General features: G+C 43.5%; 6 protein-coding genes across 6 annotated transcripts in view; 2 read left to right on the top strand and 4 right to left on the bottom strand.

The window, feature by feature from the left end:
• The first annotated feature begins 195 nt into the window (after positions 1 to 195).
• On the top strand, positions 196 to 1,044 carry LOC128305681 (inosine triphosphate pyrophosphatase). Its single transcript, XM_053043252.1, has 2 exons — positions 196 to 585; positions 667 to 1,044. Exons 1-2 carry the CDS (start codon positions 348 to 350, stop codon positions 993 to 995), a joined length of 567 nt encoding a protein of 188 aa, XP_052899212.1. The 5' UTR covers positions 196 to 347; the 3' UTR covers positions 996 to 1,044.
• A 257-nt stretch (positions 1,045 to 1,301) lies between these two features.
• On the bottom strand, positions 1,302 to 2,287 carry LOC128305680 (mannose-P-dolichol utilization defect 1 protein homolog). The gene is made up of 2 exons (XM_053043250.1): positions 2,120 to 2,287; positions 1,302 to 2,021 (listed from the first exon to the last, which is right to left on the bottom strand). The coding sequence occupies exons 1-2, from the start codon at positions 2,205 to 2,207 to the stop codon at positions 1,336 to 1,338; spliced, it is 774 nt and encodes a 257-aa protein (XP_052899210.1). The 5' UTR covers positions 2,208 to 2,287; the 3' UTR covers positions 1,302 to 1,335.
• Positions 2,288 to 2,606: 319 nt separating this feature from the next.
• On the top strand, positions 2,607 to 3,968 carry LOC128305679 (39S ribosomal protein L28, mitochondrial). The gene is made up of 3 exons (XM_053043249.1): positions 2,607 to 2,720; positions 2,874 to 3,015; positions 3,090 to 3,968. Exons 1-3 carry the CDS (start codon positions 2,700 to 2,702, stop codon positions 3,788 to 3,790), a joined length of 864 nt encoding a protein of 287 aa, XP_052899209.1. The 5' UTR covers positions 2,607 to 2,699; the 3' UTR covers positions 3,791 to 3,968.
• Positions 3,969 to 3,973: 5 nt separating this feature from the next.
• LOC128305678 (TBC1 domain family member 19) lies at positions 3,974 to 6,159 on the bottom strand. Its single transcript, XM_053043248.1, has 6 exons — positions 6,031 to 6,159; positions 5,521 to 5,942; positions 5,134 to 5,380; positions 4,922 to 5,059; positions 4,348 to 4,682; positions 3,974 to 4,286 (listed from the first exon to the last, which is right to left on the bottom strand). The coding sequence occupies exons 1-6, from the start codon at positions 6,130 to 6,132 to the stop codon at positions 4,031 to 4,033; spliced, it is 1,500 nt and encodes a 499-aa protein (XP_052899208.1). The 5' UTR covers positions 6,133 to 6,159; the 3' UTR covers positions 3,974 to 4,030.
• Positions 6,160 to 7,280: 1,121 nt separating this feature from the next.
• Positions 7,281 to 8,930, bottom strand: LOC128300680 (sodium channel protein Nach). Its single transcript, XM_053036835.1, has 4 exons — positions 8,293 to 8,930; positions 8,135 to 8,219; positions 7,793 to 8,078; positions 7,281 to 7,720 (listed from the first exon to the last, which is right to left on the bottom strand). Exons 1-4 carry the CDS (start codon positions 8,928 to 8,930, stop codon positions 7,281 to 7,283), a joined length of 1,449 nt encoding a protein of 482 aa, XP_052892795.1.
• Positions 8,931 to 9,261: 331 nt separating this feature from the next.
• Positions 9,262 to 20,573, bottom strand: part of LOC128301315 (bridge-like lipid transfer protein family member 3B) — a 28,484-nt gene continuing 17,172 nt past the window's right edge. Inside the window, exons 6-15 of the mRNA XM_053037722.1 lie at positions 19,771 to 19,857; positions 18,506 to 19,689; positions 18,293 to 18,431; positions 18,048 to 18,177; positions 17,404 to 17,970; positions 17,201 to 17,315; positions 15,119 to 15,139; positions 13,112 to 13,254; positions 12,465 to 12,923; positions 9,262 to 12,391 (exon numbers count right to left, since the gene is read on the bottom strand). Of these exons, the coding sequence (XP_052893682.1) occupies positions 12,217 to 12,391; positions 12,465 to 12,923; positions 13,112 to 13,254; positions 15,119 to 15,139; positions 17,201 to 17,315; positions 17,404 to 17,970; positions 18,048 to 18,177; positions 18,293 to 18,431; positions 18,506 to 19,689; positions 19,771 to 19,857 (3,020 nt within the window). The 3' untranslated portion in view covers positions 9,262 to 12,216. The remainder of the gene's footprint in view (positions 12,392 to 12,464; positions 12,924 to 13,111; positions 13,255 to 15,118; positions 15,140 to 17,200; positions 17,316 to 17,403; positions 17,971 to 18,047; positions 18,178 to 18,292; positions 18,432 to 18,505; positions 19,690 to 19,770; positions 19,858 to 20,573) is intronic.

The raw sequence follows: 20,573 nt of genomic DNA, 5'->3' as shown, positions 1-20,573 counted from the left end.
ACCACGTTTTTGCTTATAACCCATGCTTTCTCGATAAAATTGCGCCAAATTGCTCGAATCCCTTCGACTGCCCGAATGCATTGCTGCTCGATTGATTGACACACACGTGGAATTCAAAAGTTCAATTTGGCAACACTGATCTTTATTTACATCCTGAACACACCGGGTAAACATCAGAACGTTTCATACTTTCCTTTTTTGTGCAAAATTTTACCGGTTTCATTGTAAAGCTTTGTATTCTCCTTACAAGAGCTCCTCTTGAATAGCCGAATTATCCTTTAATTGGATTACCTTTATGTCACATCATCATTTTAATTCAGGTTTCGCGTGTATCGCCACAGTAAAAAATGGCAAGACCGATTTCGTTTGTTACCGGAAATGCAAAGAAACTCGAGGAAGTGCGTGCCATTCTGGGGTCCTGTTTTCCACGGGAAATCACTGCTGTAAAGTTGGACCTACCCGAGTTGCAGGGTGAGATTGATGACATCTGCAAGCGCAAGTGTCTCGAGGCGGCTCGGCAAGTGAAGGGACCGGTAATGGTTGAAGACACATGTTTATGCTTTAACGCTTTAAAAGGACTTCCGGGTGAGTGTAAAGTCCCAGCACTGAATTCTTCAACCTCAAATGAAAACCCCCTAGATAACGTAAACATTACTTCTCCATTAGGTCCGTACATCAAATGGTTCCTCGACAAGCTAGGCCCCGAAGGATTGCATAAGCTTCTCGACGGTTGGGAGGATAAATCCGCACAGGCAGTGTGCACGTTCGCTTACACGGATCAACCGGACGGCGATGTGATACTGTTCCAAGGGCGTACCGATGGCATCATAGTTGCACCACGAGGTCCACGAGATTTTGGATGGGACCCGATCTTCCAACCTACCGGGTACGAGCAAACGTACGCCGAACTACCAAAGCCGAAAAAGAACGAAATCTCCCATCGATACCGTGCGCTAGCCAAGCTGGCAGAGCATTTCTCCAACGAAGGTAAATGAAGTTGCAAATAGAGGAGGAAAGTCACAAACAATAGATCATTGGAGAGTATTATTGGTAATTTATTTTACTACAAACTCGTTAGGTGCACCATAATTGACGAACGGTGCACAACTGGCACTAGCAGTAGCCTCCGTATTCTTTTGTCATTTAAATAGTCTTTTGCATGCGTGGAAATGTTTGCGTTTTACATCTTAAACTAAAACGCACACATTCTAGTCTGTTCGCGTTTTACACACTTTAGAATTGAAAAAGAGAAAATAGGAATCAAAATGCAAACAGCAAGTGCAAGTTCTTTTGCCGGATTGACTAATCGTATCCGGTCGATGTCGCTGACCCAGTCTAGTCGGTTTTCTTGCTCTTGGCCTTTGGTTTCTTTACCGCTGCCGCACCCGCGGACGCGGTCTTCTTCTGCTTGTCCGAGTTCCAGTAGTACAGCACCTGCAGAGCGATTACCAGATTGGCGAAGGATGATGAACCGTACGTTATGATCATCATTTGATCGCCAGTCTCCTGGATCGAGGTGAAGATCCGCGCCAACGAGCCGGCCAGCAGCATAAAGCACGTTACCGCCGATAACTGACCGGTGCTACCGTTGCGATAGTTGGTGAATGCCTGTGACAACTTTCCCAGCAGCAGTATCGGTACGTTGAAGCCTTGTGCAATTAGCAGGTACTTCAAGGGCGTTATGCCTCCCATCAGCACGTACACGAGCCCCGTGTAGGCGAATGAAAACGCCGCCGATAATACGGTAGAACCGCCAAAGAACAGTACCATCATGGCGATGATGGCCGTTTGCAGGGCCAAGAAAGCTGTATCGCCCCAGGCACTGAACGGGAACCCATTCACGAAGCTGTAAGCCATGTGGATCGTGATGGCAAACAGATCGAGGCAGACGCTGAACAGACTGATACCGCGAGCAGATCTGTTGCCAAGAATCTTCGTAATCTGAGGCACCTTTACCAACACCGAACCGGCGATAATACCCAATCCCAAGCCCTTGCTGAGCAACGCACGGAAACAGTCACCTATTAAGACCACCAGAGAGCATAGAAATATTCAAAGGTTAGTGTAAGGACATTGGCAATACCCAAATCCATGGAGTAATGTGTACAATACCACGCACCATCGAGCAGATCGAACTCTACGAAGTAGTTATCATAGCACTTTTCGTTCATCAGGTACAGCATAAACTCCTTGCCGTAATCGACCATTTCGACGCTTTAATTATGATTCACTTTATAGTTAAAAACAGCAAACGGTTACCGAATCCAGTGCGCGAGAAAAACACTAAATTACCGACGGCAAAAAACGACAACACGGCAACAATGACACGCCGCCACAATTGTCAAATTTCGATGCGGAATCTCAGCACAGTGGTTGAGAATTATGTGGTACATGTCCGGTTGTACATTTAAAATATGATGCTAGAAATATAAAAATCCTACATTACAGCAATCCAATTTTCCAAGGAAATATGAATTTACAGAAACACGATTAAATTAATGGCAAAAAAGTAGCGATTTTTAAAAATGGAATATGATGCCGTATCAAACACACTGTGGCGAGCAGTTCATAAACTTCAAACTGTACAGGCTGTAACAAAAAAAGAAAGAAAAAATCCATCCTGCGCACATAACAACACCGCGGATTATTCACACTTTTGTTGATATTTTGTATAAATCACTATCAAAATTGGGTTTTGAATGGCTTCAGCGACTCCACAGGTAGGTAAAGGAGATCGATTCGTTGTGAAACTGTCCCAACGATGTAACGATTTAGTTACCACGACGTAGTTTCCCGTCGCTAGTGTTTTGATGCTGTAACCAAGACCATATTTCATCATCCAACGATGTGTGTTTACGTCGCACTTTTTACAGGGAGCAAACCTGCTCTATGGATTAAGGAAATCCGAAAAATTCACTAAAGGCCTCGGAGCTCTTCTGCCTCAGGCATATCGGAAGTTTTGGAACGAATGGAAACACCAACAGCCCGCGGCAGTGCATTACGTTCCCAAGGATGGTTAGTAGCAGAAGGTTAGTGTTCTTCACAAAGGCATATCAATAATTGGACTCTGTTGGTCGCTTGCTTTTAAGGAATGTTCCAACGCGAAGATGTTACCGGGCTCGTGACACCCATCCAGAACGTGCCGATACCAATGATTAATCCACTCGAAGCGCACGAAGGCATCTGGGGTGGTGAAGCGGTCATCAAGGGTTTCCAGAAGCGTAACCAATACAAACGCCGCGTGCCACACTTCTGGGTTCCTGTGTTGCGTCGATCGGTGGTGCATAGTCGTGTGTTGAATGAGTACATGGCCGTCACGGTGACGGATAGAACGTTGGCTCAAATACACGATCATCACGGGTTTGATCACTATCTGCTAAAAACGCCCGCTTGTGATCTGCGCTCGATGTTGGCAATTAAGCTGAAGAAGAAAATCCTCGAAGAACTCGCCACTGGCTGTCCCAGGCTAGCGTCTGAACCGACCAAACAGCAAGAATATGTGAAAGAGTTTGCCTGCTACTTGGAGCAGTACACGCCAGAAGAGATCGAATGGTACGGACTGACTTATAACGAGGCACTAGCAAAGATGAAGATCCTCACCGAAGACAGAGACGCACAACTGCCGCAGAAAATCCTTTTCCGACAGAAACTGATCGAACAGTTAAGAGAAGCCGGCATCCGAGAGGCACAGGACGGAGAAAGCGGAGATAGTGAGGAGCTGAAAGGAATCAAGGATTCCACCTCATCCTCATGGCTGTCGAAGCTCAGCTTTAAGCCGAAAAACTGGTAAACGTTACGAGGATTACGGCACCACTCTGCACATAAAGACAGTTGTGTTTACGTGTGTGCGTTTGTGTAAAAACCAGGGATTTGGTGAATGGAATTGAATTGACGTGAATCCTTTAGTCTCACTACCTGCATTGCAAGTCAGGAAGTAAATAAAACGACAAAAAAGCCTGTTAATAGTGTTAACGAAAACCATGTTCTATTTTCATTCGGCAGTAGTTTGGCTGTTTAGCAGTCGGCAATTCTAATCCCGTGACAGTGTTAGTTGAATCAGTGGCAGTACTTTGACGGAGGACAGATCGGACAGGATGGCTTCTATGTTCTCTACCGACGTCACTTGCATCAGGCTTTCTCGCCGGAAGCTCAGTATGATGATGGCAAGCAGGGATAGTATTTCGAGACTATCGTAGCCCAGAATTAAGTCCCACAGTATGAGCAACTGTTCCGGTGGTAGATGGCCACTGAATGCGCGCATTAACCATTTGAACACCACGCGAATCCTGCAGAGAATGGAGAACATAATTTAAATCGCGAAAAAATAAGCTAGTTTCCAGCGCTTACGGTTGAATTTGAAGTTCCCGGAAATGTGACCATAGCTGTGGTTCGTGCGTTTGCAGCAACTTTTCGAACAAGAGGCACAAACTCACGATGCCCTGTGGATGGGTGTTGATCGTCGTTAGTCGATGGCAGTAACGAATGTAAAATGCTCGAAAGGTGTAGTACAACGAGACGGGATTATCGTAAAGGTAACAAAACGGAGCCGCCAACATGCAGATACCATGAAACGGGACAAACCCACACGGAGGTCCTTCGTACTGTTTCGCCTTCGCTGAGTTGGTAAATTCGACCTGAATGAGTTGGCTTATTTCGGTGTCTCTGCTGAAGCAGAGCATAATCTGGATGAAGAATTGGGTTATTAGTAGAAGAATTGTTAGTAGTTATATTATGGCTTTAGGATATTGTTCTTCAGAACACGCTTTTGATATCATTTACGATATCATTTATGCGTGCATAACGCAACGGTACACTAGGAGACCCTCATTAGTCATAAACCTATATTAATGAGTTAAATTATCCGTCGAACATAAATAACACATTAGAACCACACAAGAAAGATAGAAAATATCCACCTTACCTGATAAAGTACATCTTCGAACACGAAGTAACGATCGTCATTGGTGGCGGTCAGCTGTACATCCTTGAAAACCAGCTTGTCTACTATGGATTCATTGGTCAGTACCGACTGTCGCAGTGCTTCCCAATGTTCCACGTGCTGCAGAAAGGGACGAGATAACGGACATTACTAGCCACACATAAACGCGACCCTAGCGATGAGTTTGAACGTACATGTTGTTCCACCTGACTGCCAAGCACGTAGGACCAGAGTGCCCCACGCAACGGTGGCGGTGTGACTCCCTTCTTTAGCGCTTGCTGGCAGAGCGGTGCATGGCGTTTTTTCAGCACCTTCTGGCACGTTACCGACCAATCACCGAAGTTGTTATCATTTCTCAGCACCTCGGAAAAGTGTGTTCGCAGCTGGCAGAGATTCTTCACCGTGAGGGATATGTGGGAGAATTCCCATTTCGGTAGAAAGCTTCACACAACCCATGAAAAGATAGCAAATGGAGGGAAGACAAAATGATAAGATTACTAAATTGTTAGCATTGTTTTACAGTGGAACGTGATTAGGAACACAACGGTTAAATGTGTATGGATGTGGGTGTTTGTGGTTACTCTGTCTCATCCTGCTTCATCGGTCCCTTGAGCGATAGCAGCACGTCGAGCAGATCTTTGGGAGCGTACACCGGTCGATAGTTGCTGAGATCGATCTGATAGGTGCTGAGCTCGTCCCACTTGGAGAGGATCTCCTCCCGGTCGGATGCGGTACGCATCTGACCGTGCAGTTGCGCTTTCGATTCCGAGCACATCGAGTTCAACGACTTGCGTACCCGTCGTTCCCATTGGATACCTGCTCGGCGTAGATAGTTCAACGGATCGCTGCTGGCGGGCGTTGGACGAGTGTCACTTTTTACGACATTCCGGATCAGATGGTAGATCACGTTCCGTATTTCCGTTTCCAGACCGTTCGCTTTGATGGCGTTTTCGAGCGTTTGCTTCATGTCATCCTTATCCACCTCCGGAGAGCAGGAAAGTTTCTGGTTGTGGTGTAACCATAAAAAACAAGACGAAAGAAGTTGTATATCCATTCAGACATGGCCGTTATTTAGCCTCCGCTTTGCTTACTTGAACCGTCTTGTAGAGATTACAGTACAGCTTCATCGTTTTTACGTCCTCCGCCAACCGAAGGGCCGTATGGTGGATGCTCGTGTCCTTCAACTCCTCCATGAAGCTTCTATCGCGTACAGCCAGCGGATATATTGCACCAGGTTCGGCCGGATCGGGCAACTCTGTCGACGACTAAGAAGAAACTGTTGCAATTTCCGGACCGAGCGACAAACTCCCAACAGAAAGTTCAACCAGCCAATTGGGGGTTTTACATGTGCTGTATTGGAGCTATTTTCCTTCGCATTTCTATTCTGTATCGCTTTCTCTGTTATTTTGCCACAAAATTTACTGTACCGACTACCACTCCACACCCTACTTACCGTTGTGTCTTCTGTATCCTTTGAATTGGTTGCCCTCACCAACATCGTTTCACTTCCGCACCAAGCCCGTGTCGTTTCTGGCCACTTTCCGTTCGGTCTACGGTGGCGATACGAACCGAAGGCACACGTTTTGGCAAATCAATTTTACGACAACCCGTCAGAAAACTTCAACGGCACGGTAAACATTTATTTATTCCGAGGGTATAACCAACCACACCCTTCCGCGAATAGCTGCTAAACCGCCGCGCTAGACAATTTCGAAAGGAAAGGGGTTCACAAACGGCACGCTTTGGGTTTGGATTCGTTTTTGTGAAAAAATTTCCCAATCGGACAGACGCGCGTTGCGCGGGTTCTCCACTCTACTGGCTTTTCCAGTTTGCTTGGATTCGGTGGCACTGCCGCGCTGGTGTATATTTGATTGGTAACCAAATAACCCCGAATCGTTGCCCATGGTAACCGCCAACGGTGTTGACCTGTTTTACAGTTTTCCACGTAGTTGGACTACGGTTCGGCAGGTGGAAAAGCAATGGTGATTGGAATTTCTTTCCTTATAGGAGTTACTACTACGGCTTGAAGGGAGTTGCGTACTGGACGAAGCAGAAGTAGTCTTGCGTGACATAAGTTCTTGATATATTTCATTGTTTTATTAGAGTTGTTAATGAAAAATTTAAAAAGCTGCTTGTATTTATTACGTGACTTTGAGATTGTCATGTGAAATGGTACCGAACAATGTGATACGACTGATGAATTCGTTCAAGTAAATTTCAATTAAAACCTCGACTAAGGCCATGTTCATTACCTTAACAATACAACATCTATGGAAAATAAAATCCAATATTGCAAATGGTAAAACCTTCTCATCCCCTAGCGTATAGTTGGGTGTTTTCCTTAAAACTCATTTTCATACGACTCACTATCAGCGACCGCGACGTGTTCTTCCTCCTTAATCTCGATCACCACGTACGATCCGAAGCGCACGGTAAAGAAATAGATAAACTCGACCAAACTTAAAATACTCGCACCAGTAAAGAGGCCCAAAATTCCACCGATCGATACGACGACATCGACGTTTTCGCGCACAATCTGTCGCCGGTAGCGTTGCGATGGTAGGCCCATTATTTTGATCAGTACCGACCGGCCGGTGCGACGCTCCATGTCCGATTCGCGCCCAATGATGCGTATCTCATGCTCGGTGCAGGACGGGAAGCAATCGCACACGAGCCCATTCGTGCGCCACGGTTGCATGATGGTCGTCTGGGGAAACATCAGATCGCGCTGGTCGAGACAGTTGAGCCCATCGTAACCGCAAACCGGGCTCTTGTCGTACTCTGTAAGATATGGTAAGATCCAGCAATGAAGCACATGGGCACATTCGGTATTTGGAATTTCGGTATCCATACTTCCCAGCAGCATGTTGTGATGGCAGCAGTTACACGTTTTTATCTGTGCCGTCTTTAGACATTCCGTGACACACACACTGTAGCTGTACTTGGCGTACCGCGTATCGGTGTCCTCGTCCGGGAAAACGCAACGGCGGACATCTTTGCCGACCGTTCGTACTAGCGGATCGTTCGCAATGTTCTGTACGGTGATGAAGATCTTTCCCGCGTATCCTTCCGGCATTTGGTTGAACTGGAGCGTCGTTAGTAGCATGTGCGGAATGTCTTCTTGGTTCTGGACGTATGCCTAAAAGTGAAGATTTACGTTACGTATAGCAAACTAAGGAACGGGATCGATATGACCGTTGTTGCTCGACTGAAGTTTAGCAGTAGCTCCCCTTTAGGAGATCCCATACTCATATCCATGCGTAACCATTGTGGGCCGTATCTGAAGAAATAAAGCATATGATTTAATATAATTGTACATAACAGTAAAGCCTCACCATGGATCGATCCAATACTTATTGACCGTCTGGATGGAGTTCAGCAGAAAGCACGAACCCATCGTCGTCTGTATTGGGCGAAAGTAGCGGCAGCAGTCAAACACTTCCCCGTTCCAACGGCACTCGTCGAACAGCTGCGAACAGTTTGCACGGACCGCCACGGAAAACCGTGGATATCCATCCACCGGGCACTTGACACAGTCGTCACAGTCCTTGTACATCGCACAGTACGACTTGATCGAACCATAATTGTACAGATTGTGATAGATCAGGCGTAGCATAAATTCCTCCACATCGTAGTTGTAATCCATCTCTTCGCTCGTCCGAAACCCATCGATCACCTGCTGTAACGCATCGTACTGTTGCTTGGTGTAGCCCATCTCGCAAACGCCCACCGAGGGAAAGCTGGTGATGTCTTTGCGTGGATCGAGATTCTCCACCACAATGCTGACCGCATCCTTGCGGAACAGTTCCATGTACGTTTTGATCAGCATGTAAGAACCGGTCCACGCGAACAGTACACATGCCATCCAGAACAATCGCTCCGTCCAGTGGTATTTGCGGTTCGAGATGTACCCAACACCGGCCAGGGAGCAGTTAGAACAATAGTCAACCAGAATGCGATACAGCACACGGAACGCTCTTGCCACCGTCATCGTCAACCGTTATCTGCTGCAGCCGAGGAACGGTTAACGGCTTAAAATGGCGCATGATGTTCTGGATTAATTATTTACGCGTCCACCATTTTGCAGCATGTAATGTGCATTAGGTTCGTGTTCTTACCGACTGCAATGTGTTCATGAATAATAAATTATCAAAGTAGTCCGAACATAATGTAAACCCAAGCAGCCACATAATGTGGACCCAAGCAGTCTACTGACAACAACCGATCGTTCGGTATCATTCTCATGGTGTATCCACTACATCGTTCTTCCCCTTATTTCTTTCTATTGCAGCGCAGCAACCATCTCTTCACGAATGTTTCGTTGGGTTTCCGTGTGTGTGTGTGTTTTCTTTATTGAATCCAATAGATAGGTAACTGTTATAATCGGTAAATATGTTTCTATTATGTAACACTTTTCTGGGTGTTACGCCTGCCAGCCATGTTCGACATTTCCTGCTCTCGGTGTGTACGTGTGATGCGTGTGCATACATGTGGTGAGTTTTCGGTAGTTTAAAAGGTCTTACAATTCGGTGTACGTGGGTTGGGGAATGTTTGCTTCGGAAAGAAAGAATTACGATCCTCCATTATGGTGCTTTAATGCGGGAGGTTTGCAAACCGGGATGGTCAGAATAATGTACCGGATGATATCCGGGTTTCCTCGTATGAACACGAACGTTTATGTATATTGATGCCATTTTCCTCCACACTAATCACATGTTTTTTTCCTCTTTTCTTACATATTGCCTTAAACAATTCACCTTTTCTTATGACCGATAGTGTAAATGTATGATGTATGTTTAGTGTACGCATTTAAGCACAAGTTATTTCTCGAAGTCTTTCCGTGCCCGTTGTCGTCCTTCCGTAGTGCCGTGCGCATCCGTTTGAACGTGCAATCAATCAATGCTCAATATCATTTATAAAGGGGTTTTTTCTTTTGTTTACAGAAATGATAAAGAAACTACAGAAGAATGTACGTATGGGACACTGCAACCGCTTTGCGATCTTGACCTGCTACAGGAGTGTACATTGGGGCGTGTTTCACCGAAGTATGCGTTCACATCTACATAACTTCGAAATCAATGTCCCCAAGGTATGAGGTCTAACTCTGATTGTTCGATAAAGTCTTCAGCTTCTCAGCCGTGCCGTGACTGGTTGGCAGAGTTTAAAAGTCCTTACTAGCACCACGATGTATAGGGGGGTTCTTCTTTTTAGATAAACAGACCATTCGTGGTATCAAAAGACCTTGAAGATAGTGATCACTATTCGTCCGGCCACCCATCGTTGTTATTCTAACTAACCTGGTGAGCTCCCCAAGGAGCACCATAAAGTCTAGTCTAGGGGAGTCCTGCTCATTGTTTCTTGAATCCTTCCGAATAGACAACCATAATCTCTTCTACGTTATGAGATAAGTATATCCCGTAGTTGTTCAGTCTAATCTATCTCCGTTCTAGTTTATGAAATAACATGGTGTCATCTGTGTGTGGAACATCTAACTGATCGTTAAGTTCATCCATCAAAGTACTGAGCTCACCGTGAGATAAACAATGTTTGCCTAACCTCCAACTCCTGTATGCAAGCGCTCTAAGTTGCTGCTCGGTTCGTACAATCGGTCACTTGCCTTCATTGAACAATATGAAAACGATTATAATTTTTTTAATGGCGAATAGGGCGAACACACCTGACAACCCTATCCCATTTTGCATCTACTCCCTTGTATGTCGCGCGTGTATAATATATTTGGTTCATTCCTATTCTAGTGCCTGTCTGCTTTGTATAATTCGTTCCGATCTGGTACTTCAAAATATATCCACACATACCATCCTTTTGTACAACGAACTAGCTAACGAGAGGATAAGGGTTGATCGTGTATCACGAGAGAAAAAGTTAACTAAAACCTGTCACTCATCCATGCACAGTTGCACTTTTGAGGGAATAGTTGCATCATCATATCACTTACACAAACTAGCACTGTTTGCATTGTTACCATTTCCCTAACACTGTACTGAACATTAACCGCGAACGGAACAACATTACCTTAAACGTCCCCGCACCATTTGTTTGTGTATTGCGAAATCCTACCCTAAATATATGTATTTATGTTGACTGTTCTCATGTTTGTCCCCGCTTGTACGGAAAATGGTTAACTATCCTACACAACGCTTCTGTTGTCTCAACACGGATATTCAAACAGCTTCATTTCTGTTTAAAGCTGGCCTTAGATTAGTACGGGACATACGATAGCAAAACAAAGGGCAGGTAAAATTAATATCACACACAATCTTGGCTGAATCGTTTCCCTATTTCACGCTATTGCTAAAGAAGAATGTAACGGTAGTAGTGCATTATATCTCACAACGTGTTTTGGAAGGAATGGGTGTTTAAGTAAGACAACAAATTTCACCTACCAAGTGCCTTCTCGTCGTTCCCTATTGCTCGGTAAAGCATAGCTTTTACACGCACGCACAGTATTTGTTATTGCTAGCAAGTTGCGATTTGTTGTGCATCACACAATGTACAATGCGTATATTACCTTTCCTTTTGCTGTATTTTGGTTGAACACTTTTAAAACGAATTCATTCAATTCATGGCAATAACGCATTGGCATTTGGTTTTTTCTCCGTTTCGTAACAAATCAAAATCAATAATAATAAACAGAATAACAACCGTTTTTCACCGAATACTTTTTAAGCATACTTTAAGGACTTTGATAAAAGAATGGTGATCATGATCACTTATATGTAGACGGTTCATCCATCATTGAGACTGTTTACTCATACATGCTACAACGGTGGGGTAAAGTATGATGATGCAGACTAGCTAGCACGGCCTAACGTACAATTACATTCGTGTTATTGCCTGGTGTTAAAATAGCATTCCTTCATTCGAGTTTCTGTGTGTGTGCCAATCAAATTTAAACGACCAATACCACTCACATAACATTTAATTCCTCCATTCAAATATAACCCACAAACAGAAACAGTAACATGATAAAACATTGTCCCTTTGGAGCAATTCCTAACTAGCCCAGAATAGGAACCTAAAGACGTGAAAAGCTGGAACAAACTACAATAGACGTTGTCCGGTCTTGCTTGTTGACTAAAATCCACCATTTACTTTACCACCTTATATTTAGTACTCTAAAGAAGGCGCATCGAGGCAGATGGTCATTCCCGTTGCCTTCTTCAAAGAGTCTACACTCCACACCGACCGGGCACGATGCCGGCACCGGTTTAGAATGGATTTTCGCCGCAGCACTGTATACAGTCCATGCAGTTATGCTATCTTTTGCCGTCCTGCTGACCCAGCTGCACGTCACTCAACGAAGTCAGTTGATCCTGTAGCGACTTGATCGTCGCCATTAAGGTGCGCTTCTCGTCAAGCAGTGTAGTGATATCATCCTGGGCAGCTTTCAGGTAGTTTCTCAGTACTTCGTTCTCCTGTCGCACTTTCATCCTACAGCAAAGATGAGATAATGATGATGAAATTAGCTGTGCTTAAAGTTTACCATGCAACCGCAAACGCTCACCTATTGCTTTCCGACGTTCGCTCATTGTCAGTCAGTTGTTTCTTTAGGCTGTCATTGTCCTGTTTCAGCTGCTGCAGCACCAGGTGCAGGGATTTTACCTCACGATCGCGTTCGCGCTTAACCTCGGTGTCGGAACGAATCAGCTTCCGTTTGCCACCGTCCACGCTGTCGTCCGCTTTGCTACCGAACGTAGGTTGCACGTAGAACACACCCGCTTCGTCGCGAGTCAGCAGCACCCGTCCGATGGCTAAATTTACGGGCAACGAACCGGGCGAGGTAATGTTCACCGGCGGCCGATCCTCAATCAGATTGACCTTCACATTCTCCACCATCACCTCCATCGGTATCGGTGTCGGTATCATTTCATCCTCAGCCAGATCTCCCAAACCCACGACGGTGCTCATCGACAGCTGCAGATCGATATCTTTTACCTCCACGTTCAGCTTGCGCTTAAACCAGCTAAAGATGATCGGGGAAACGGCAAGCCGTACGGAAAAAGAAATGTTACACAATAAACAAACCATACCGGGAAACCCTTGCGAGAGTGTGGAAATACGGGAAAGATCACTGTCAACCACATTCGCTTTGAACCCCGCAATGTCGACCCGTTCATATTCCCCGACCAATTAAATCTATTGCTTCATTACCTCAGGATAGTCTTCTTGTCAGTAATTTTGCACGAATCAGCCGGCAGGGTGAGCTCTTCCTCTAATCTAATCGCAACACAAGGCGGTGCTTCCGGATTATGCGGTGCAATGTTCCATGCTCTACATCTAGTTCCGAACTTGGTCTGTGTGAGTGGGTGGTTCAAATTTACGTATTTTCGTATTTTCGTAAACGTACAAGATACACCGTATGATTGGAGCCGATTAATTTGATTAGAAACCGATCATCGAGCCGTGGTTATTCGTACGGTAGTAAATTTAGCGTAACGCATACCGTAAATATGGTTATGTTTTCCAATATAATTGAAATATTACCAATTTACAATTTTCAGAAAAGCGAAAAACGTAGATGTATTGTTGTTTTTATCACATTTGAGCAAGTGAAAATTGGAAATAGGGAAAAGAAAAAAAAGGAAAAGAAAATTAAACTATTAACATTATGTGTAACATATTTGTTTTTTTTTCGGTTTTTTTTCATTGCAGATTAAAAGAAAATGGTTTGCAAGTGTAATCTAGAAAGAATGATTTGTGAAAAAGAATTGTAGATATAATTTAAAAATTTATAACGAAAAGCATCAAACGTATCAATGGCGCAAAATGAAAGACACACAATAGAAAGTTAAAGTGAAGAGAAAGAGAGCAAATGTGTGTAGAAAACGGAGAAGAATAGAGATACATCGTAGAAGAAAGAGAGATTAACGAACAAGGAAAAGGAATGGTAAAATACTATTCTAAAAACAAATCGCTCCTGCTATACTGAACACAAAGTTAGGTGTGAGATATAACATTCTTGGAGTGCTTGATCGAGTAGACACAAGTATGGGTGATAGACATTTATCGATCGAGGGCAATTTATGAGCAGAAGCCAGCTGGATTACGGAAGAAAATGGGATAAACACATGCAACTGCACTATCCTATCGTACGAGTGGGAACTCGCCATACTGTGTGACAGGGGTTTACAGATTTGAACGCTGTTAACACATCGCAATTACAACCTAACGATTCATTCCCATCTTTCATCTTGATATCTTTAAAACTAATTATTAATATATACAAAATGATCTAAATCTACAATCGATTAACAATCTTGAACAATGTATAAAGTACCTAGAAACAATGCTGAGACCTGTCATAAGGATGCCTTTGAAAGAGGGAATGAATTTTGAAGTAGTAAAAGCATTAAATCCTTCTCGTAAAACTGACTTGCTCTGAACCCTTCACAAGCCTTTCTGTGTGTGAACGAGAGCTCTTACATTGTGTTGCGGTTATAATGCATATTTGCTAAGCATTTTACTTTTTAGTTCACTGCTGAATATGTTTATAGTAATAGCTACCAAAGCTAAACCATTTTTTCCTGCAACTAGCAATACTATTAGTCAACAATGATACTAAACTAGAGCGTTTTTAAGCATGGGCATCACAAGCAATCAAGATCGAATCCAAGCAGATGCGATACGTTGTGATATTGTCTGTGCTGGTTCAGTGTAAGGCTTGGAAATGAGGACGAAGCTGTTATCCTTCAAATCGTGTTGGTTAGTCGAGGTTTAATTTGTAATTTTCAACATTAACAAACAATTTCATGTACACAGGGAGATACAATTCAATTTCATATAAAAGACAAACAGAAGTACATCATTTCTGGTACAGTGGAAAAAAAAACTATTGGGAGTTGATGCTAGCACACATAAACGACAAAGGAATCCACAAGCATGCTTCCTTTTCTCCGTGTAAATATGAACATTCCGTAACTAGCAGTGTCCACAAAAGGGCCAAGAATGTTTTTCAAATGAAAAATAAAGGGATCTCTCTTTCCATCACTACAACTCAGCAGCATTAATACTGTTTGCGTACGCGCAATACGGCGTATGTTAAAAAATATCAAAAAACCAACAAAAACAAACACAACATAATTCATACACTTTTAAATGATAAACATTTGGTAACATAAACTTAACACGTAAAATTACTGGTTGAACAAATATAGATACCTTGCTCTTACGGTGGCCACCCTTTATAATGTGGCGTGTAATGTGTATATGGTCAGCGACAAGTGAGCATTTCGTTTGATGGCAGTGCAACGATTTTTGGGTTGATTACATTGTATGGAAACAACATACATACACAACACAAACACACAGACACACGCACACCACAGGAAAAATACATCGATATTTGTATGTCCACAACCATCACGAACAGAGTTTGTTATGTAGCACAGAGTGTCCACCGGTACCAATAAAGAAATCGTCCGCATATTAACAGCATCAATTGGATAACAGCATGTGGTAAGAATAGTAACGTACAAAACATTCACATCAGGAACCCCACCAGGAGTCACAGAGCGAACGGCAACGATATCAAACGTGTAAGTAAATTGTACAATGAATGCAATAAGATTGAACAGTTACAATTCGAAACACAACCCGTTTGTAACAAACGCAAGCATTTTGTAAAGCGAATCCATCCCAAAATGAGATCGTACAATAATGTCCATATCAATTGTTGTCAGCGGATGCGCAAGTTTCACATAATTGCAGTGTTGTGTATGTGTGTGTATATTATTTTGATTATTGGCACCGTTTGTTTGTTTTTTATGGGTTGTTTCGGGTTTGATCGTCGGTTGTTATCGTTTGATTATTTTTTTTTGTTATACAAGATAGAGATGATAGAGTAAGCATGCAAAAAAAGAAAAAAGAAAAGAAAAAAGTTTCAACAACATTAACACTTGGATAGTTTGAGTATATGTATATATAGCGCATAAATATGGTTAGAAACTGTAAGATTATTTAGTATTTTTAGTATAGATATAAATATATTAGCTAGCACGAGTAGAGAAAGGACGTGACGTAGGAAACGAAATGAAATGCAAATTGGGATAAACGAAACTATACGCAAAAGAGGCGTGTAGTGCGAGAAGGAAAAGGAAAGAATAAATACGACAAGAGAAAGGAAATTGGTGCGTTTATGGATTATATCGTAAGTTGTAGATAAAATTTATAAAACAAAACATGCCAAATTGTTCACTCGATTAGGTAAAGGCGTAGCAATGTATAGAGGAGATAACAAAAAAAAACGGGAACACACAGCGTACGAAACATTTCCGTCGATACTGGATGCTGTAGCACATTGTAGCACAACACCACATGTTTCGCGTTTAAATTTGAACCGTCAATTATTATAGCGCGTTATGCGATAAACTATCAAATTCTGGAGTCGCAAAACATTTAGCACAGCAGGACAGATAGTTTTTGGGGATTTTTATGTACAGAGACTGTTTCACAACGAAACAATTGCACAGTGGGCAGTTCGGAACAAATTACGGGATAAAAGATTGTGTGTTTGAGAAATATTAAACGTTACCACTTAGAGGAAAGGCTTCTTCCGTTAATAAAAAATATCTTTCAACTCAATAAAAATATTATTTTATTACAATTACAAAAAAAAAGATTCACAAGCAATACGGCCTGGCCGTCCCTGAATAAATAAAAAAACAAAAAGATTCATTCTAGACATGGAGACGCCTAGTCTTTTGTTTGCCTCTGATGGAGACGCCTGGTAGATGGAAATAGATTAATGGAAAAAATTATAAACTGAATTGAAGAAATTGCATGTTATATTACATGTATCATATTACAAACTGACGATCTTTACAATCAAATATCCTCTTAAACCTCCGTTCCTTAAATATCCGTTAAACCTCTTCCACCATCCAATATTCGTGGCAGTCTAAAATCATCGCTTACGCTTAACAAATACGAATGCGGGAGTATTCAATAAATAGACACCGAAAGATAAAACAACGTTGCGTTGCAGTTGAGGAACCGCCATATATCATTGCTATCATGAGTAATATTAGTGGAAAAAATACATGACATAAAAACAAAAGATACAGAGACAAATCGAAACGATCGATAAGGGAAAATTAGATTGAGAGATATAGACAGAAAGAGAAAGGAGAATTGTGTTTCGCTAGAAAGATCGTTGTGTTCTGGTACGTGTTTTTAGTGATTATTTTGAGGAGTTGTGAACGAATTGTTCTATACTACCATCACCGGAACAAATAAACCTACCTGAAATTCGTCCCACGGTATCGCTCCACATTCATCACAGCTTATTGCGGATACTTGCAACCGGAGTGACGATCCATTTCCAACATTTTGGCGAATCACCTCCACGGTGGTCAATCTGGATACGATTAGCAAATAAGTTATGCTTGAAATAAACCCCGTACACCAGCAGCTTACGTATCCCATGTTTGAAACCGACAACTTACCTAAACGTCACCATTGATACAATGTCTCGTCGCTTAAGACTGCTGCTTTCGGACGGATCGGACGGAGAGGACATGTTTGTCAGGAACGGATCTTCGCACACCTCGCTGGCCACCTCAATCGGAGCCATTTTGATTGTGCTTTCCTGCCCAAACGGATACAACTTAAACATGGCGTCCAAGCAATCGGTCGTCTTTTCCGTATCCTCCAGGACACGCTGCAGTTCCGAATCGGAGCTTAGATCCGACTGTACCGATAGCGTATCGCTGATGTCGTCCGACGTGTTTGTCTTGAGCGCGGAATCGATCGAGGTCATCAGATGCGAGAAGCCCTTCTTCATGGAGCTGAGACCAGAGTTGATATCCTTCGAGAATGATGAGTCGGTGGTAGAATTGCGCGCCTTCGATTGTGGCTGCACTACAACTTGCTGACCCTGAATCGGGATCGCTACATTCGCGGATCCGACCGTACGAGCAGTTACAATGACCGAAGAAGAGGATGGCGTTTCAACCGAGGCAACGCCCGACGTGGAGGAAGTTGTCGGTATACTTTGTATCTGTACATTGTGTCTGTGAAGTAGAAGCAGGACGTAAGTTTAGGAAATGGTTGAGAGCCATTAAAAGAAAAACTCAAGTACTATCCGTACCCGTGGGTATTGGGATTGGAAATGTGATGTACTTCCACCGGTGGTTCTGTTGCGATTGGGGAGGGACATTCGGTACTGCTAAAAATGTTAGAATTTCTTGTTTGGTCCATCGAATTTGGCCACCCTGAACCTAAAGCGGGAAAAGGATGGATTTAACAGACGGATAATATGTTCATCGAAACAAAAATCCTAACCCCTACAATGCTACAGAAAAAACAAAAATAGTTAAACCACGCGTGTTTTACCTAAACTGGCCGAGTCTGGTAATACGCTTTCACCGTCACCTCCGCTAGACTCTTTGCCGGGTGTTTGGGAAGGCATCACGAGCGAAACTTCCACCTGCGGTATCACACAGCCAACAATAATCGATTTTTCCGTATTTGCCTGAAAGACGCAAACAAGCAAGATGAAGCGAACTCGAAAATTAGTTGGGGTTTTTTGGTTTCATTCTTACTTACCGCTTGCAAAATACGCTTCGAATCCAGCGATAGAAAGGTGGCCAGCTCGGTCAACTCTTCGGCCAACCGAAGCAAAAACAGATACTGATAATGATCGATTTGAACACTAACTAGGTTGGAAACGTGGGCGATGACATGCAGATCGGCCGTCCGATTGTCCGTCTCACTGTCCGCCTCGACCGATGGGAATGCTGTGGGTAGTTGCGGTTGGGTTCTCGCTTCGGACCCCTGTACAGAAGCGGTAGAAAAACGTTTGCGCTTTTCATCATCCATCACCGTACCGCCGGGCCCACTCCAGTAGCTGCTACCGAGTGGCGTTGACTCTAAATCTAGTGATTGTTTTAAACTGTTAACGGACAGGACGAGACTGCTTTCGCTCGATTTGTTCGAAATGGAAATATTGCTATTGTGAATGCGCTTGCCACCATCGCTTCGCTCTGCACCACCAACAATGGTTTCCGGTGCGATTAGTTCGGGTATTTCATCCGAGCGCCCATGCAACCAAATTGTTACCGGTACCGCATCGACAAATGGAATCGCTCGGCTTGGGCCGATCGAACGAGCGCCGTAAAACTCCACCCAAACCGGATCCAGCTTCAAGCACCATACATCCCGCGGTTCCCGCCACGTCGCGTAACGCGTAAGATTACTGAAAGCCGACTGTAGCCCATCGCCTCCGTTTAGCACCGCACCGTTCAAACCACCGCCCACATCCGTTGCCGCTATGTGGGACAGTATCCGATCGGTAACGATGCACAAATCGCCCGGTTTCGAAGGAAATCCGGAACCGAACACTAGGCTACCCTCCTGCAGCGACGATATCGCTTGGGCAAGATCCGCCCGTGACGAACCCGTCTCACGGATGTTGGTCAGCGCAAAGCGGGAAACCTCCACGTGCATTGCCTTTGGTCGATCACGTTGCTGGGGTGCGCCCGGTGCGGCTTCAAATATTAACCGCGGCATGATACATTCCACCTTCACGTCCATGTACATTATGTTGGGCTGCTGTTCGGTGTCCGACGCGCTGGAAGGGGTGGACGGGGAGTTGAGGCCGCTCGTGACGTTGTTCGTGCGCAGAAGGCTCTCGTGCAGGTTCAGTATGAACGAGCTCAGCCATAGAAGACTGTCCAGGTGGAAGTGCACTTGTACGGGGTTGATGTGAACGAACGCTTTCGAGGGTGGTACTGTAGGAGGAAAATACAAATAAATACCTATGACTGTAGGTCTCGTTAAAATCGTTATATAAATATATTTAGAATACGTACACGGAAATACAAAGTCTCCAGGATAGTAGAAGTACGTAAATTCCGCATGTAGTGTAGCCATATCCGGTGGTACTCTGTCTCGATCAGCTGAAAGGTTGCGAAAGTTTATCATTAATACACGATTTCTTACAGATATTTTGCATTAAAGTGGAGTTATCAAATACGCAAATAGAAGTCTTGCATGCAATCGAACGATATCAAACGACTATTTATCGATCTAAAATACTTGTTGAGCTAAATACTAAATTTAACATTAAATACCAAATTGATACATAGTTTTATAGATCAGAATACAGAACATTGCCTAACAAATTCATTGTAATAATACTAAATTTCCAACAAAATTTAAGGGCGAAAGTTTGAGCGAAATGCATAAATAAGAGCAGAATATAAGGAGCGCATAAGAGAATGTTCGAAATTATAGCTCATTCTGACATACAAAACCCTGTAAAGGAAATGTAGGAGGTGACGAATAGAATTCAATTTCTTACGATGATTTAAACGTAATGTAATATTCATGTTAACAACAGCTATAATTATCGACTGGCCCCATAATATGCCCTCTTCTCACGCACACTTTTAACTACTTTTTATGCCAAAGGCGTATCGCTCACAACTCATTTAAAGTAGAACAGTTGCCAGTAACATTCGTTTTCTTTCCGAAATGTTACTGCTAGTGCGAGTGGTTCGGGCTTTGTATCGCATCGTGGTAGTTTACTGCAACAATGCTTCACTGGCCGGTGTCGGTTACATCTTCAACCGTCGGTATCACTGGACGGAGCGCCTTTTCTGGTTCGGTTGCA

This window comes from Anopheles moucheti, chromosome 3 (genome assembly GCF_943734755.1).
Source record: "Anopheles moucheti chromosome 3, idAnoMoucSN_F20_07, whole genome shotgun sequence".
Classification (NCBI taxonomy): domain Eukaryota; kingdom Metazoa; phylum Arthropoda; class Insecta; order Diptera; family Culicidae; genus Anopheles; species Anopheles moucheti.
This window is presented reverse-complemented; position numbering and strand designations above follow the sequence as displayed.

Excerpts from the sequence above, each read along its gene's own strand:
- LOC128305681 (XM_053043252.1), top strand. The coding sequence starts at position 348 with ATGGCAAGACCGATTTCGTTTGTTACCGGAAATGCAAAGAAACTCGAG. Across the intron at positions 586-666 it reads CGCTTTAAAAGGACTTCCGG|GTCCGTACATCAAATGGTTC; the intron begins GTGAGTGTAAAG and ends CTTCTCCATTAG.
- LOC128305680 (XM_053043250.1), bottom strand. The coding sequence starts at position 2,207 with ATGGTCGATTACGGCAAGGAGTTTATGCTGTACCTGATGAACGAAAAG. Across the intron at positions 2,022-2,119 it reads AGAGTTCGATCTGCTCGATG|GTGACTGTTTCCGTGCGTTG; the intron begins GTGCGTGGTATT and ends TGGTCTTAATAG.
- LOC128305679 (XM_053043249.1), top strand. The coding sequence starts at position 2,700 with ATGGCTTCAGCGACTCCACAG. Across the intron at positions 2,721-2,873 it reads TGGCTTCAGCGACTCCACAG|GGAGCAAACCTGCTCTATGG; the intron begins GTAGGTAAAGGA and ends CACTTTTTACAG. Across the intron at positions 3,016-3,089 it reads GCATTACGTTCCCAAGGATG|GAATGTTCCAACGCGAAGAT; the intron begins GTTAGTAGCAGA and ends CTTGCTTTTAAG.
- LOC128305678 (XM_053043248.1), bottom strand. The coding sequence starts at position 6,132 with ATGGAGGAGTTGAAGGACACGAGCATCCACCATACGGCCCTTCGGTTG. Across the intron at positions 5,943-6,030 it reads ATCTCTACAAGACGGTTCAA|AAACTTTCCTGCTCTCCGGA; the intron begins GTAAGCAAAGCG and ends CACCACAACCAG. Across the intron at positions 4,287-4,347 it reads CGGGAACTTCAAATTCAACC|GATTCGCGTGGTGTTCAAAT; the intron begins GTAAGCGCTGGA and ends CATTCTCTGCAG.
- LOC128300680 (XM_053036835.1), bottom strand. The coding sequence starts at position 8,930 with ATGACGGTGGCAAGAGCGTTCCGTGTGCTGTATCGCATTCTGGTTGAC. Across the intron at positions 8,220-8,292 it reads TCCATCCAGACGGTCAATAA|ATACGGCCCACAATGGTTAC; the intron begins GTATTGGATCGA and ends TTATTTCTTCAG. Across the intron at positions 7,721-7,792 it reads TCACAACATGCTGCTGGGAA|AGTACGACAAGAGCCCGGTT; the intron begins GTATGGATACCG and ends CATATCTTACAG.